The sequence below is a fragment of the Melanotaenia boesemani genome, chromosome 12 (genome assembly GCF_017639745.1).
Source record: "Melanotaenia boesemani isolate fMelBoe1 chromosome 12, fMelBoe1.pri, whole genome shotgun sequence".
NCBI classification, from domain to species: Eukaryota; Metazoa; Chordata; class Actinopteri; order Atheriniformes; family Melanotaeniidae; genus Melanotaenia; species Melanotaenia boesemani.
This window is the reverse complement of record NC_055693.1, coordinates 13,043,054-13,059,710: the sequence shown is the minus strand read 5'-3', so window position 1 is coordinate 13,059,710 and position 16,657 is coordinate 13,043,054. Positions and strand designations below refer to the sequence as shown.

The following is a 16,657-nucleotide window of genomic DNA, read 5'->3' as shown; positions in this document are numbered from 1 at the left end:
GAAACATGCCTTCATAAATATGAAGATTTATGTGGATGTTCAGTGGACATGCAGCCAAACAGTTTTGCTTTGTGAGATTTCTTTTATTTTTTTTTATTTTATTTTTTTTTTGGCTTAGTGTAGAGTTTGATAAAAGATGCAACTGACCAAAAAGGTCAAGTCCATTTTTTACAGTATACACATCCGAAAATGTCAAATCAGATGCAAAAGTCTTTTAGATAAAATATATATATATATATATATATATATATATATATATATATATATATATATATATTCAACACCCATAACAGAAGGATGGACAGGTGTGAAAGAAATTTCTTGATTTAGTAAAAAAAAAAAAAAGCTGATTAAAAAATGCATCCAAATTAGATTTTAACTCAACAGTGCCACCTCAGTAAAGAGAGAGACTGATTCATATACATGCACATGTGTAAAGAGTCTTCCTTCCTTATTATTTATGCCAAAGCATTTCAGGGACATAGAATGATGTCAGTCCTGGATTTTCCTACACAAGCTCCTTCTTGTGTTTTAGTATGAATTCTCAAATAGGAGACATAAGGAAGGAATAATTTATAAGACGTGTTGTCTGTCAGCTGGGAGAACTGACTGTTTCTGAAGACTGCTGTATAATTTGAAGGGGAAAGAGAATCCTGTCAGCTTTTTTACATAAGTGACAGTCCTCATCTATATTCAAATTTCAGGGCTCCTTCCCTGCGAACCTCCAGCTGGTTCTGGTTCTAAGACCCACAACCCTCCTGCAACGCACACTCTCAGATATCCTCTTCAAGTTCAACAAGGATGAGTTCAAGATGAAGGTGCCAGTAAGTATAAGTGACTTGTTTTCCTAATATTGTACATAAATGATCAATATTTATTTAAAATCAAATGATGAGTGAAATGTGGTGTTTCTCAGGTGATTATGCTGAGTTCTGTAACTGAACTGCACTCCTACATTGACCGCACCCAACTGACACAGGAACTCGGGGGAACACAGGAGTACTGCCACGAGAAGTGGATCTCACATCGTACTGTATGTTCAATACTGATCATAACTCTTTTTTTTCATGCAACAATTATTTGCCTTACAGAAAAAAATGTTTTAGGATACAATTATCATAAATAAAAAGGAAGAAAGACAAATACATTTAAAATTAGCAGGATTTTTAATAGCCATCATTCAGAAGTGATTTATGTGTTGCATCTTGAAAGCGTAAAATCCTCCTGGAAAACATAAAAAAAATCAAGTTTTTGATGAGCAGGCATGTTAAAAATCTGTTTGGTGTTGTTTTATTCAGGCTATTGAGGGCTTTGCATTAATGGTTAAGAGAACAGCACAGACCCTGCAGTCACTGGGGACTGAACTGGCAGAAACTGAACTCCCAAATGAAATCCAGGCCACAACACTCCTGCTGAGCACACACACCAACAAGAGAGACAAAATGAAGGTAACCCAATGAAAATGCATACATATTGTGCACTTTATTTTCTCTATTTATAGTAAATATACTATTCATTTGTGATCTTTATGGGATTTAAATGTTCTACCATATGTCTGCATAAATCTATAGGAGGACATACTGGTGGCTCTGGGTCAGGGCAGCATGCTGCTGGAGAGCATCAATGAGCCTGTGATGCGAGACCCAGACCACAACATGAACCAGGATGAATTGGAGAACCTAGCAACAGTGCAAAGGTTAGAGCCATGATGGAAAAAACGGGAGTTTCAATGCTACAAACTAAATGCTAACGTTACTGGTGTAAAAGATCCAAATATTACACCTGAAGAAAATATTTTTTAATTTCTCATCTTATAGTTGACTGTGGCAATGTATCCTTCCAAACATCTTTTAAGCAAATTGATGTTGAATTGTTGGGTAATATAGGAGATACATTTTTATCAAAGAAATGCAGGAGGATATTTGAGGAATAGAGGGAAAGGAAGAGAGAAAGTGACAGCAAGAGATAAAACAATAACCAGCATCAGTCTGGTTTTTACTGGCTGGAAAGAGCACAGAGATAAAACAGGATGCAAGACGGATGCTGATTTAGCTTTCATTAGGGAACACCACCGTGTGAAAATCTGCCAAAGTTCAGTATTGGGGCTTAAAGAGTGACTGGTATATACTGGGAACCACTGAAACAAAATATGCCTAGTGGTTAGCAGCATATAAGAAAGCCTTAGTGAAATTTTACATTACATTATAACACATTCAACTTTAAATCCAAGTTAACACAAAATGACCATCTTGCTTGATGAAAGATTACTTCAGCTGGTGGCTGAGAACATAAACTTCATTAGAAGTTGCCCCCTGCTTGCCATTAGATTTGAAGCGTGTTAAACGCACTCCTGTACTGGCTTTTGTAGTCACTTAGACTTCATCTATTTTTAAGTATTTCATGATGTGAGATTGATATTTGCTTTTGAGCAAAGAAGTAAGATGTCAGAATTGTTGTTAGTGCCTTTCAGTCTCCTAGTAGTCACATCTGTCCTGTCACATTATTAAACAAAGGTTGACCAAAGTGGTGGATAAAAGAGAAAAAGAACGTAAAACATACAATAAAAAGTCTCTGACTTGAATAAAAAAGACAAAAACCAAATTAAAGCATAATAAAAGCAAAAGTTTGCTGGGTAATTATGTCATTAAAGAATCAAACATCTAATAAATATTGATCCAAAGGAAATCACTAATAAGTGCAAATAGTAGTAATATAAAGATGAAACGAAGATTAAAGCTGGATATTTGTTACGGTCTTGGCCATCTAGTCTCTCGTGGCTATGCTGCAAATTTTAGTTGTCAAGGCAGCGTGTGCTATCAACTAGCCCTGCATCACATGCACACATGCAAACAGAAAAACAAGAAACTCAAAATACCTCCATGAGCATCCCTATGCCATTTCCTGTTTAATTAATTTCTATCTCATTTACCTGTTTTGTCAGGCTGCTGTCTCAGCTGGATGAGACAGAGAGGGCTTTCGATGAGTTCTGGGTGAGGCATCAGACCAAACTGGAGCAGTGTCTGCAACTGCGCCACTTCGAGCATAACTACAAAGAGGTGAGCTGGAGTCAGTTAACACAACTGAAATGTTACTTATGATGCTCCAGATAACATTATTCCTTTTAAACTTCAAAACTGAATGTGATGTCTCTTCTGCAGGTGAGGGCTCTGCTGGATCAGGTGTCTGAGAAACTTGCAACCTTCTCTGAAGTGGGGATCAGCCCAGCCCATGCTGACCATATCCTCTGTGAACTCACCACCTATGAGGAGAGAGTCTGTGTAAGTCACAACCAACCCCTATAATTAAGGCTTTGTCCACACACGACGTGGTAAATAATACTTTAATAACACGGTTTAGTCGAATTCTCAGCTTTGATTGTTGTTGGATAACATTTGTGCTTTTAATTAGTTTATTTAATTGTAACACTGCTGGTTTATATTTGATAAAAATGCAGTTTATTTTTGCAGCATCCATTTCAGAATTTATACTGTATCGTTTTTCTTTTCTTTCCTTTTGTGGTAAAAATAACAACCAACTTTGAAAAATTTAAAACAAGTTACATAATTCATCCTCAAGTTTAAAATTAGTTGAAAATTAATAGCCTAAATAACTACACTCTCCATTCACTTGGGTCCTCAGGAGATTGTGGACAGAGCTTTGGCCTTGTGTCATGAGGGTGATAAACTTATCCAGAACTCTCACTATGCTGAAGACTCCATTCAGCCCAAATGCAGCGAGCTCAGAGAAGTCAGTGAGAACGTGAGCAGCAATCTGAGATCCAAAAAGGACCACCTGCTTAAAGCCATGGAGCTGCACCATCGGTTGGAGAGAGTGAGAAGACCACACACACAAACACCTCTACCATAACCACCTTGTCATGATGGTCATATATTTAAACTATCGTCTTCTATTGCTGTCATCCTCAGGCATCCCGATGGGTTGATGATGGAATTTATCTGCTGGCATCTCAGCCAGTAGACAAGTGTCAATCACATGAAGGGGCAGAGTTGGCCCTGCAGGAGCTGGAGCGTTACCTGGACAACGCAGGTCAGAACCAACTGACTGACCTCAGCACCATCTGGAAGGAGTATGAGGCTGTGCTGAACCAGCAGCTCAGGGTAAGTAAACCAGCATGTGAGAAGAATATCTGTTGCATTTAAACATCACTCTGCTGCTCAGTTGGATTGTAATAACTTGATGCAGTTATAGTAAACAGAAATGAGCAGCTGCGTTATGGATAGATTATTGTCATGTGTCTAACATCAAAATAGCATTAGGTCTCATATTATGGTGTTGCTGCTGGATTGCTGCTGACACACTAAACATGAAACCCCTAAACAAGCATGAGTTATTGATGGCATTCTTCCGATGGCTTCTTCTGTGTTAGGACCAAGTGGAGAAAGTTTACCAGAAGCAGGCCTCCATGCAGGAGATGTTTGATAAGAGGAGGGTCAGCCTCAAGAAGCTAGCAGCCAAACAAACCAGGCCTGTACAGCCAGTAGCCCCAAGACCTGAAGCCTTCATCAAATCGCCTCTCAGCTCACCCGGTAAGTCTTCACACAGCCACTTTTGAGAGTTTTGTGCTCTTAGTTATTTGAAGGTCTTAAATGCTGTTTATACTAATGGTACAAATAGTTTCATTTTTATGTAGATTTTACATGGCAATTAAATTACATTTTCATTATTTGAAAAGGCAAAGTTTCAGACACGATGTATCAAAAGTATTTATATAGAAATTTTGTTTAATATTTGTTCCTGAAACATGCCTAAAGCAAGTTTTAAGGGGTATAAACTTTATGTTCTGGTTATGCATTTATATTATTTGCTCACATCTGTTCTTATAATAATTGTCTTTAGCAATATAGCAAATCCTTAATTGGTAAATCCTTAATTATACACTATTCACAAAAAGTTAGGAATTTTTGACTTTTTGCATGATGTTAGAATGAACCCAAAAGTCATTACAACTTTTATAGGTGAGCTTAATTTGACTCTCTCCAAACCTTTAAATGCACATGTACAACTTCTCAAAGTTTAGGTCCTTATTTTAAAACAAGCTGTTTTCTAACAAGATGATTAGCCACAAAAAACCAAATCAAGTGTCTGAAACATGAATGGACCACTAAATGTTCTGGTTTCTGTATTTTGTATCTAAACAGTCCTCTTCATCATCATTCTGTTCACATGTAGACACCATTAGAACAAAACAAGACTGAAAACATAACAGGTTAATGATATATTGACATTTTACGTTGAGGTTGAGGCACACCCACCACTGTTGTTTAGTTTTCTTTCACTTAATGATTTATGATGGATGAATTACCATCACATGATTCTACTGAAATGTCCTACATTCATGATATGACATCAGTGTAGCATCAGCATTTTACTTTTTCTGTAGATTTCACCCAAAAGTTGAATATCCCTAACTTTTTATGAGTAGTGTATAAGTCAGACTATTAAACGTTAAATCAATTTATTTAACTGCATGAAAATTTACATTATAATCTAGATTCACCATATTCCGTGTAGATTAATTACAGAAAAGGTCACATTTTGTTTATTTCGCTTTAAAAAAAAAAGCTATACATTTTCTGTTATTAAAAGAAACATTAAATAAATGCTTGATTCTTGTTATAAAGACTGTGTATTATCTCAGATAATATAAGAGCTGAGAATCAGCTAAAACATGCATAAATTGTCTTGTCTGACAGTAAATAAATAGATAAAAGAAATGAAGTCTTTACATAATTATTTTTCTCTTCCACAGCGCACAGACTGAAACAGGAGAAAAACTGCTCAGACTCCAACAACAGCTGTGACAAAGTAAGTTTCCTGTTTTTGTTTGCGTCTGCATTCTGCCTCTAAAGTTTAAAAATGTGGTATTTAAAGTGATCACACTTCTTTCTTTTCACTCTGCAGGGCAACGGGCAACTGCAGAACGGAGATGGTAACAGCAGACATGCGTCTCTGTCAGAGGAGGAGGAGAACCTGGCTGTGCTCAGGCGGTGAGGGATCAGCAGTAACTCTTTCATCTGTAATCAAATTACACAGCAGATGGACTGTGTGAAAATGGTTATCTCATTATCTTCAGCGCTGTTTATACCTTTTCTGAGTACACCAAACCCCTCGTTTTTATGTGTTTTGTCTGCAGGCATGTCATGAATGAGCTGCTGGAAACTGAAAGAGCCTACGTGGAGGAGCTGCTCTGTGTTTTGCAGGTGTGTATTCATTCCACAGAAGGTTTTCTAGGCTGTGTTTTTTACCTGTGCCAGGGATGTCTTGCCTTATTTTTGTTTTTATTATAGGGATATGCCTCTGAGATGGATAATCCAGCAATGTCTCACCTCATCCCAGCCCCTTTGCAGAACAAAAAGGAGGTTCTGTTTGGGAACATGCCAGAAATTTACCACTTTCACAAAAGGTGACTGAGCGCCACCTGGTGGTCATTGATGAAATCTGCACCATAATGTGACATTTGAACGTTTACCCCAATTATTCTGTTTTATCTCAACACTAAACAGTAAAATTATTTATTTTCTCCAGAACTTTTTTGAGAGAGTTGGAACAGTACACTGACTGCCCAGAGCTGGTTGGAAGGTGCTTTTTAGAGAGGGTGAGTCATAAATCTGTTGGCAAACACTATGACAAGCTTTCTTAGATACTAATAATTTTTTCTTCTCAGATGACAGACCTGCAGATCTATGAGAAGTACTGTCACAACAAACCTCGCTCCGAAAGCCTTTGGAGGCAGTGCTCAGACTGCGCCTTCTTCCAGGTGAACTACCCTGCTTCCAAATGAGCAAACAATCAGCACATTTTTTCAGCTTCAGGTTTTATTTGATCCTCTTTTACATTTTCTAATTTTATCAGGAGTGTCAGAAAAAGCTGGAACATAAGCTGGGTTTAGATTCTTATCTGCTGAAGCCAGTTCAAAGGATTACCAAATATCAGCTGCTACTAAAGGTATAAATTTATCTTTTGGATGCAAATGAATTGTACTCGTCCTACTGGGATCTATTTGTGTGTTGTTTTTACTACTTGTTTGTTTGTTTCTGACTACAGGAAATGCTGAAGTACAGTAAGGGTTGTGACGGAGCTGAAGACCTGCAGGAGGCGTTGACCTCCATCTTGGGTATTCTCAAGGCTGTCAATGACTCCATGCACCTCATTGCAATTACAGGATATGAGGTGAGTGTAAAAACAGGCCCCAGGCTTACCAATCCAAGAACAGATTAAAGAGACACAGTAAATATAGCATTTGAAAATGACTGGAGTGATTTGTCTGCACTGCATTATTTTGGATTAATATACCATGTTTCCCAAAAAGAGTAGCACCATATGGTACTGTGTTTTGCACTATTTACATCATGAATAAGATTTAAACAACACATATGCAGATGAATGTTTGTATATATTTCCATCAATCTGCAAGGTGACAACACTATCTTGATTTTACATGTCTCCATGACTCAATGACTTTGAAATGAAGCAGTCAGGATGGGATTAAATAGAAACATTAAGCTCAAATTAAGCGTAAACTAATTTAAGACTTTACCAAAAATATTAACTTTAAGAAGCTATTGCTTTCATTTTCCATCCAGTCTTACATGCTTAAAAAAATCACTTTACTTTTGACCACTAAACTATTTCAAGGCCAGGTAAAGCTTTCTGCATTATTCCATATTAAATAAAGGAAAAAGATTTGGGACTAGATGCATAAAACTGTGTGTAGTTTCTAAACTAAAACTGTATTTGTGCAAATGCAGAAATGTGCGTATGTGTGTGGTTTGGCTTTTTTTTTTTTTTTTTTTTTTTTTTTTTTTTTTGTTTGTTTTTTCCAGATTTGTAAAGCTGTGTGTGTAGGCATGGTCCTCTTTTATAAATCTGGGATTGTGTGATTCACCATGAGAACTGCACAAACCTGATTTACTCTCCCTTTTTAAGCCATCAGTTGATTCAGGCAGTCTCCTAATTTTTATATGTATATCTTGGCACTGCACCACTACTAAAGAGACATGATGATAAAAGCAACAACAAAAAACAAGTATGTTTTTTTTTTATTAAACTGAGATCTAATTTCTGTAATCACAAACAGAAAACAAAAACAAAGAATGGAAATCAGCAACACAGCCTTAATGGAGTATGCTTTTAAAAGAACAATACATTAAAAGGTCAGCAAGTTATAAATGGGGGGAAATGTGTATCAGTTCGTGTAAGGAGAGCATAATGACCATAGGCAGCAACTTGGGCTGCAATTCATACTTAGAAATGAGCAAGACAGAGGCACAGATGTACAGATAAATCACGGTATGTTTCCTATTACTAAATTGCATTGCTATTAAAACGTGTCATGGCCTGAAGAACTTGCTTAAAAACTCTAAATGCACATTCATTATTTGTAAATAGCTATTTGTATTTAGTAAAAGGAGTACAGATGATTATTGTGTGGATGCAAGATTCGTGTGAATATGATCCAAAGTGCTGAAAACCTTTGAATCAGGTCCATGAGTTGCACATGTCTGGCAGTCATTGACTACAAATACACTTCATCTAAGTTTTAGAAATACTGATGAGCGTCTCCACACATATCTGCTTCATAGCAGGAGACAGATGAGACACAACACAGTGATCCCTTTAACTGTGCCAAGAAAGCAGTAAAGTCAAAGCCTTAAAATGTTCATCTCTGAATTTGTGCTGTGGTTGTGTGTTAAGACACAAATACACAAATTGTGCAAATGCAATGACTAAATTCTTTTAAACCTGATTATATGTGCAATTAACATTACACTACAGATATGTAGGTATATAATTCAGTCACTTTGGAAATAAGGCAGATGTTCCTGAAAACAGAAGTGTTATATAGTCTATACCTGGCAGCAGCTACCAGGTGCCTATAGAAGCACATCATTCACATAGCTGACATGTTTGTTAGAATTCAGGCACTCTAAATTATACTGGTACATAGTAGAACACTGAAAAAAACACTTTTTAATATCAAATTATGGTCTCAACTCACCATTTGAGACGTGCGTGCTCTGTGGTTTATCAGTTGCTTCATGCAAGATCTTTCTCTTAAACCCTTTTCTTTCTCAGGGAAATCTCAGTGAGCTGGGTAAGCTCCTGATGCAAGGGTCATTCAGCGTGTGGACAGAGCACAAAAAAGGCCACGCCAAGGTTAAGGATCTGGCTCGTTTCAAGCCCATGCAGAGACATCTCTTCCTCCATGAGAAAGCCCTGCTGTTCTGCAAGAAGAGGGAGGAGAACGGGGAGGGCTATGAGAAAGCTCCTTCATACAGCTTCAAACAGTCTCTCAATGTGAGTCCTTGCTTATTAGTAATGTTGAATTTGTCTCACATCTGTTGATCGTACAATAAACATCTCCATAATTTGTTGAGCAGATGACTGCAGTGGGTATTACAGAAAATGCAAAGGGAGACAACAAAAAGTTTGAAATCTGGTGCAACTCCAGAGAAGAGGTCTACATTGTTCAGGTAAATAAATGCATGGGAATAATTGTGACTTAGTATCCCTAGTAATGAACATTTTGTAGTTTAAATTAATGGGCTTGAATATTTATTTATTTATTTTTGTATGCTCCTTTGCAGGCACCAACAGCTGAAGTAAAAACCACATGGGTCAATGAGATCAGGAAGGTACTGACAACCCAGCTGGAGGCTTGCAGAGGTACATAGAGAATAAAAACCATTTATAAATGCTGTATCAATATTTAAAGTCCATATTAAATTATAAACAGACAAAAATCTTATCTGAAATTAGGATGTCAGTATTGCTGTGCCTGCTTTGATGTGGATGTTCTCCCTCTCTGTGGTTCAGAAGCCAGCCAGCAGAGGGGACCAGATCAAGTTTTCCAGTTTCCACCTGCGCCCAGTGGGACAGTAAATCTCAGGTAAGTCTGAATCCCAATCTAATTTATTTTCTCTTAGAATTTCAGTGGACAGCGCGATACGTGATATTCTTTGTCCGTTTATCTGGTCCATCAGCCCTATTACATAACTAAACTCTGCAAAATTAAATAAGCATCTAAACTGCTCTGGAGATGAAGGATAAAGTCAGAATTCAAGCTAAGGCTGATACAATAATGAGGGTCTCTCAGTCTCTTTAAAAAAACATGGTTCATATTGTCTCTTCTAGACTTTTATTTAGTTATTTTTGGTGCAGTGTGGGACATTTTTTGCCAGTGCAAAGATGGCAACTTCTCCAGCAGAACTTTTCCTTACTGAGTCAGGCTTTGTATCATCTGGAGGGACATGCATATATAATTACATTTGTAAAGCAGCCAGTATGACTTCTATGGATCTGAAAAAAAGACTTGCGCCTTGTCACAAGTTAGAAAAACTGAGCCAAGATGAGGCATGGAAGTTGCAGAAGTCTAATATCTTCAAGGCCAACAACAGTGTGAAGGTTGATGTGGACTTTATTTTTCCTTTTAGTGATTCCAAAGATACTACGTTCCACCTTAAGCTGTAAACTTTGAACTGTGAATCATCTCTGTTGGTTCATTCAGAGGTTGATGAAACTTTACATTTCACTCTGTCCACCCACAGTCCATTTAAGTCTGGTCAGAAGAGCTTTAAAAAGGGAGAGGAGAAGAAAGCTGAGCCCTGTAGCCTTGATGTCCACTCCTCATCTTCACCAAAGCTCACAGGAAAAGGTGAGTAGGGAAACCAAATTAGGTAGACTTGTTTGTGAGAATTTTTTTTATTATTATATTTTTTTAAATTAATCTCTTCTTTTTGGAGTGTGTATGTTGTGCAAACAACTTACTATACCTTCTTAGTCCCCTCTTCTAATGACTGAATTATGTTTTAACCTTATGTGTCCCAAGGACTTCTTCCCACTTTGATTATTTTCTTCTTTGCTTAACTTACCGTCTTCCTTCCTTCCCTCCATTTTTTTGTCTGTCTGTCCCGTCTTCTTGCTTTTCCTTGGGGTCAGATGAGGTTGTGACAAGCCCGACCTCAGACAGAGCTGCTGTGGCTAAAAAGCGATTTACTTTACAGGGATTCAGTAACCTCAAAGCTCAGAAAGGTAACTGCAGGCCGTTGTCATTTTCTTTACAAGCATTTCATATTGTTGTAAAATGCGAAAACATTTCAGTTCAGTAAAAGTCAGATTTTTATTTATTATATACATTTTTTAATTATTATTAAAGGGAACACTAAAATAACATCCTAGATCCAAATGAATGAAATATTCTTATTAAACACTTTGTTCTTTACATAGTTGAATGTGGTGACAACAAAATCACACAAAAATTATCAATGGAAATCAAATTTATTAACCCATGGAGGTCTGGATTTTGAGTCACACTCAAAAGTGAAAAAACACACTACAGACGGATCCAACTTTGAAGTAATGTCCTTAAAACAAGTCAAAATGAGGCTCAGTAGTGTGTGTGGCCTCCATGTGCCTGTATGACCTTCCTACAACACCTGGGCATGAGGTGGTAGATGGTCTCCTGAGGGATCTCCTCCCAGACCTGGACTAAAGCATCCGCCAACTCCTGGACAGTCCGTGGTGCAACGTTGCGTTGGTGGATAGAGCGAGACATGATGTCCCAGATGTGCTCAGTTGGATTAATGTCTGGGGAACGGGCAGGCCAGTCCATAGTATCAATGCCTTCGTCTTGCTGACACACTCCAGCCACATGAGGTCTAGCATTGTCTTGCATTAGGAGGAACCCAGGGCCAACCGCATCAGCGTATGGTCTCACAAGGGGTCTGAGGATCTCATCTGTACCTAATGACAGTCATGCTACCTCTGGCGAGCATATGGAAGGCTGTGTGGCCCCCCAAAGAAATGCCACCCCACACCATTACTGACCCACTGCCAAACTGGTCATGCTGGAGGATGTTCCAGGCAGCAGAACATTCTCCACGGTGTCTCCAGACTCTGTCACGTCTGTCACATGTTCTCAGTGTGAACCTGCTTTCATCTGTGAAGAGCACAGGGCGCCAGTGGCGAAGTTGCCAATCTTGGTGTTCTCTGGCAAATGCCAAACATCCTGCATGGTGTTGGGCTGTAAGCACAATCCCCACCTGTGGACATCAGGCCCTCATACCACCCTCATGCAGTCTGTTTCTGACCATTAGAGCAGACACATGCACATTTGTGGCCTGCTCATTTTGCAGGGCTCTGGCAGTGCTCCTCCTGTTCCTCTTTGTACAAAGGCGGAGGTAGCGGTCCTGCTGCTGGATTAGTGCCCTCCTACAGCCTCTTCCACATCTCCTGATGTACTGCCCTGTCTCCTGGTAGCGCCTCCATGCTCTGGACACTACGCTGACAGACACAGCAAACCTTCTTGCCCCAGCTCGCGTTGATGTGCTATCCTAGATGAGCTGCACTGCCTGAACCACTTGTGTGGGTTGTAGACTCCTTCTCATTCTACCACTAGAGTGAAAGCACCACCAGCATTCAAAAGTGACCAAAACATCAGCCAGAAAGCAGGAACTGGGAAGTGGTCTGTGGTCACCACCTGCAGAACCACTCCTCTATGGGAGGTGTCTTGCTAATTGCCTATAATTTCCGCCTGTTGTCTATTCCATTTACACAACAGCATGTGAAATTGATTGTTAATCAGTGTTGCTTCCTAAGTGGACAGTTTGATTTCACAGAAGTGTGACTGACTTGGAGTTACATTGTGTTGTTTAAGTGTTCCCTTTATTTTTTTTAACAGTATATTTTCAGAGGTGAACTAAACTAGTCTAATTTTTGTGGTAACAGTCCTCTTGGTGAAGTTCTGCCAAAAAAATAGCCCTAATCATGACACCCTGTAGACTAAATAAACCAGATAGAAACTATTTCTCAGTCTATGATGGAAACTGTATTTTACAGACATCCTTCTGTCCACAGAACCCTCAACTACTGATGACAAAAGTTTTACATTACCCATTATAATCTTCCCATCACCAGGTATCACACAGCTCTAGACTCTAGTTTTACTTTGTCTTGTTCTATGTCTTCTTTACAAAAAACATTCCTGTCCAACCCCAATTACCTCATTTGGCCCTACCCTTCCGGTTTTTAAGAATATCCTGCCCCTTTCATTTTGGGAATCGTGTGCTAGTGTCTGTTATCTCTTTAACCAGAGCACTGGTAGTAGTTTGGATGGCTAGTTGTCCTTTTCGTGAAAAATGGAAGTGTTAAAAACAAATTTCTTTAAGATGGCTTCTTCCACCTTAACGTGCTACAGCACTGAGCTGCTTTTTGCAGAAACACCTTGTTAGAATTAATATTCCCAGTTGTTACTTCTCTCCTCCACCCACCTGTATATCATTTAGTCTGAGCTGAAATTGCTGTTTATTTACCTTTTGATTACTATGTTTTGGTTGAAATCTCTTTCAAGCCTTAACAACACCACTTGTCTCTACTTTTCTGGTTTGATGGTAGGCTCTCCCACCAGCCCAGATCAGAAGACGAAACGCCAGAGTGATCCCACTCCATTTGGCTTCAAAGGTAGTCTGTTTATCTGCATTTTGTCTGGTTGTTCATATGTGATTCTTAAGTACACCCATCCTCTAAAAATATTAAAGCTGTCTGTAGCTGTTGCTGGGTGAGTTACCAGCTGTGCCTCATGTCCCTCAGATGCAGGTCCTCCTTCCCTCCACCTGACCAGAGCCAGGTGGTTCAGCACCTCTAGTCTCTTACAGAATAAATGGAGAGGTATACTGGCAATGGCTCTCTCATGCTGACTATGTGTCAGCCCACTGTTTCACAACTGAACAAACCCTTCACTGGGAGACTCTTTTCCTTTCGAGTTGAATTAGCCACTCACATAAAGGAATACTTTCCTGCCACTTTGTTAACTTTGTAAGAAATTTAGAAATGCATGCTGCCTCCACAATCTTAGTGGTCACAGTTTTGGAACTGATTGAGTCGTGAGGATTCCTGGGTTTAGCTGTTTCCCTTCACTGAAAGTGGTTTGTCCTTTTTCCTATTCACACTTGTAGATCTTTCACTGCATTTCACACAAAAGCCTGATAGCAGCTGTAAAGTTAACACCTGCCTTTGTCTCACTTGTTCAGGCTGGAACAAGGCCTCTCTGTCTCTGGATGCATCTGAAGAACATGAAGGTTATTCCAGCGCTGAGGATCCTCTTAATTCTGACCCAGAGGATGAAAACATCAAGAAGCTGGTGAGTTATATTGTTGCAGTCACATTATTGCAAGCATTCATTATTTAGCTTTTTTGTTTTTACCTCTTGCAGAGCAGCATCTCTCAGTTGTCAGTGCTACAACATTGATCGGTGCAGCTTTTAATCATCTTAGTTATGATAAATCCTGAACTTTTGTGGTGGCTAATTTTTTTCGTATGCACCGTTGTTTGCAGTGTGCTGGGAAATACACCGTGATGGCCGACTATGAGAAAGTAGGTGCTCAAGAGTTCTCAGTGAAGAGTGGAGACATGGTTCAGCTGGTGAAGGAGGAAGGCGATGGACAGTGGTGAGAATAAAACCTTTCCGTTCTGTGAAAAGCAGAAAAACACATTACAGCAGCACCATGACCTGAGTTCTCTGGTAAAACCCTTCAGATTTTTACCCTTTCTTTTAAAACTTGAAAAGGTGAAAATAATTAATAGTTGCTTTCTGACTTGTTGCAGTGCTATGAAATTTTTAGAATATATGCAATAATTAGAACATAAAAACATGCTGGTGTATTCTTACCAGTAAAATATCATGGAATTGTCATAAGATGAAGTGGTTGTGTTACTAATAAAAGAAATTACAGCATCATCCAAACCTTCATTCTCCACAGTTTCACCTGTTAATTACCTGCAGCAGTGTTTCATCAGCATCTGAACCAGAAGAAAGACAGAAAACTGTTAAATGGATTCCAGTTATAGATAAAGTTTCTGCTTCCAAGCTGCTTCAATCCACCACCATTTTAATACAGTGCTGCATGTTTGTTTGCACAGTGAGAATTTAAATGACAGAACAACATGTTCTTATAAGACAACTGTAACTTTAGAAGACTTGGAGAGCTTTGTGCAGTGCAGCAGTATCTCATCTGTCAAACATCAGTAACGGTGCAGAGATGATGTCCTTGGGTTAAGTAACACAACCTATATAAACTCTTGTAAGTAGAATTTGTATTTGGTGTGATTTAACACACCCAGGCCTCCATGTTTAGGCCTACATTTAAGTATTCATTAAGTGACTAAAACCAGTTTTATGTGTAGATTATCATTTTATGAACAACAAAATTATTTGTGCACTTTAAATAGAATATAAAGGTTTACACAGAATGTAAGAGATGCTTTTACACACTTGCAAGTACGGTGCATTTTCCACAACTACTGTCACTAATACTGTGTGTCTGTCTAGGTTTGTGCGTAACCTGAACACATCGAAGGAGGGCTGGATTGCTGCTGCTAATCTTATCACCCTCATTGGAAAGTCCAAGTCTTGCCAGTCTCTCACCAGCTCAGGTATTCAAAGAAACAGTTCCAAATTAAGCAGTTCAACACACAGCTGAAACATCTGAGAGTAATCTGTCTGTATGTGTGTGTGGGTTTCCAATAGAAGGCAGTGGCTCTGGTAACCTCAGCACATCATCCAGCTGCAGTGAAGCCTACACAAACTTCTCGGACATCAAACCCTGAACTCTTCAGTACTTCCGCCGTCATGGAACTGCCCTCCAGAATGCTAGCATCATGTTGCTGTATCTGTGCTGTGTTGCCAACATCAGTACTCTTCTTAATTTTGCACAGAAAGCTGTATTTTTCCATTTTTATCACACACAAGCACTACATGTTAGGACTGTGGCACATCTTTTGTAGCTAACTATTATAACCATCATTCAGTGATTATACAGAACAAATTTACAGATCAAGTAACATCACAGTTTAGAAATGTGGCTTTCCTCTAGTCTCAGATTTGTCTGGTTATGTTCATGTTCATGTAATAGATGTATGAATGACCCAGCAGGACTGATCTCACTTAATGCATCTATTTCTGTTCAGGGAGAGAGGTGGGGCATATCACGTGGATGACAACTGTCTTTACATTAATCTGCACTAATTTAACATTTTCATTTTTCAAATGTTACTGTAATAATAAAAAAGGGAAAGAGAAATATGTGTGGCTTGTTTAGCTTGAATGTTTTCCTTGTTTCCCATTGACATGTTTATTAGGAGACACCCATATGTATTTATCCACTGATTTCCTTCTTGTCCTTCCTTTTGTTGTGTTTATGCTCCAACTGTCAGTTTCCATCCTGTCTTTAGAAACGTTTTTTCTGCCACCAGCTGTCCTGAATGAGTGTGAACTGTTCTCCTTTCATGTTCTCATGGTCCAGTACTTTTTGGGCTTTCATAAATGCAACAAATGTTTCTCAGTGTGATGAGCCAGAGATCACTGTATAGAGATAACTTATTCCCTTCAGAAGGATCATGTTCTGAATGTAGATATTGTGAATTAATATGTCTGTCATGAGATGTTTGTTAATGGAGATGATATATTGTACATTAAGTATGGTGATGTCACTCTTTTGTGACTGGTCTAATTTTTTTACATAAACAACTTATGGCAATTCAATATCCTGTGTTTGGTTTGTCTCATTTAGTGAGTGATTTTTTTTCTTCCTTTTCTCCCATAGAGTGAAGAGCAGAAATGAAACTGAAAATGTTTAACTGG

General features: G+C 38.7%; 1 protein-coding gene across 9 annotated transcripts in view; it reads left to right on the top strand.

Moving 5' to 3' along the window:
* mcf2lb (mcf.2 cell line derived transforming sequence-like b) overlaps nucleotides 1-16,558 on the top strand; it is a 41,262-nt gene extending 24,704 nt beyond the window's left edge. For 3 of the 9 annotated variants that reach the window (XM_042002470.1, XM_042002467.1, XM_042002472.1), the window contains exons 5-34: nucleotides 705-824; nucleotides 917-1,033; nucleotides 1,299-1,448; nucleotides 1,572-1,696; nucleotides 2,942-3,056; nucleotides 3,159-3,278; nucleotides 3,640-3,831; nucleotides 3,927-4,118; nucleotides 4,388-4,547; nucleotides 5,771-5,826; nucleotides 5,923-6,008; nucleotides 6,155-6,221; nucleotides 6,309-6,424; nucleotides 6,547-6,616; nucleotides 6,686-6,778; nucleotides 6,874-6,966; nucleotides 7,066-7,191; nucleotides 9,097-9,318; nucleotides 9,402-9,494; nucleotides 9,609-9,687; nucleotides 9,838-9,910; nucleotides 10,569-10,675; nucleotides 10,960-11,052; nucleotides 12,877-12,936; nucleotides 13,414-13,479; nucleotides 13,609-13,686; nucleotides 14,049-14,158; nucleotides 14,353-14,465; nucleotides 15,347-15,450; nucleotides 15,545-16,558. In XM_042002470.1, coding sequence (XP_041858404.1) covers nucleotides 705-824; nucleotides 917-1,033; nucleotides 1,299-1,448; nucleotides 1,572-1,696; nucleotides 2,942-3,056; nucleotides 3,159-3,278; nucleotides 3,640-3,831; nucleotides 3,927-4,118; nucleotides 4,388-4,547; nucleotides 5,771-5,826; nucleotides 5,923-6,008; nucleotides 6,155-6,221; nucleotides 6,309-6,424; nucleotides 6,547-6,616; nucleotides 6,686-6,778; nucleotides 6,874-6,966; nucleotides 7,066-7,191; nucleotides 9,097-9,318; nucleotides 9,402-9,494; nucleotides 9,609-9,687; nucleotides 9,838-9,910; nucleotides 10,569-10,675; nucleotides 10,960-11,052; nucleotides 12,877-12,936; nucleotides 13,414-13,479; nucleotides 13,609-13,686; nucleotides 14,049-14,158; nucleotides 14,353-14,465; nucleotides 15,347-15,450; nucleotides 15,545-15,624 — 3,276 coding nt within the window. In that variant the 3' untranslated portion in view covers nucleotides 15,625-16,558. The remainder of the gene's footprint in view (nucleotides 1-704; nucleotides 825-916; nucleotides 1,034-1,298; nucleotides 1,449-1,571; nucleotides 1,697-2,941; nucleotides 3,057-3,158; nucleotides 3,279-3,639; nucleotides 3,832-3,926; nucleotides 4,119-4,387; nucleotides 4,548-5,770; nucleotides 5,827-5,922; nucleotides 6,009-6,154; nucleotides 6,222-6,308; nucleotides 6,425-6,546; nucleotides 6,617-6,685; nucleotides 6,779-6,873; nucleotides 6,967-7,065; nucleotides 7,192-9,096; nucleotides 9,319-9,401; nucleotides 9,495-9,608; nucleotides 9,688-9,837; nucleotides 9,911-10,568; nucleotides 10,676-10,959; nucleotides 11,053-12,876; nucleotides 12,937-13,413; nucleotides 13,480-13,608; nucleotides 13,687-14,048; nucleotides 14,159-14,352; nucleotides 14,466-15,346; nucleotides 15,451-15,544) is intronic. The other 6 variants (XM_042002476.1, XM_042002468.1, XM_042002471.1 and 3 more) reach the window with 5 other exon arrangements.
* The last annotated feature ends 99 nt before the right edge of the window (nucleotides 16,559-16,657 follow it).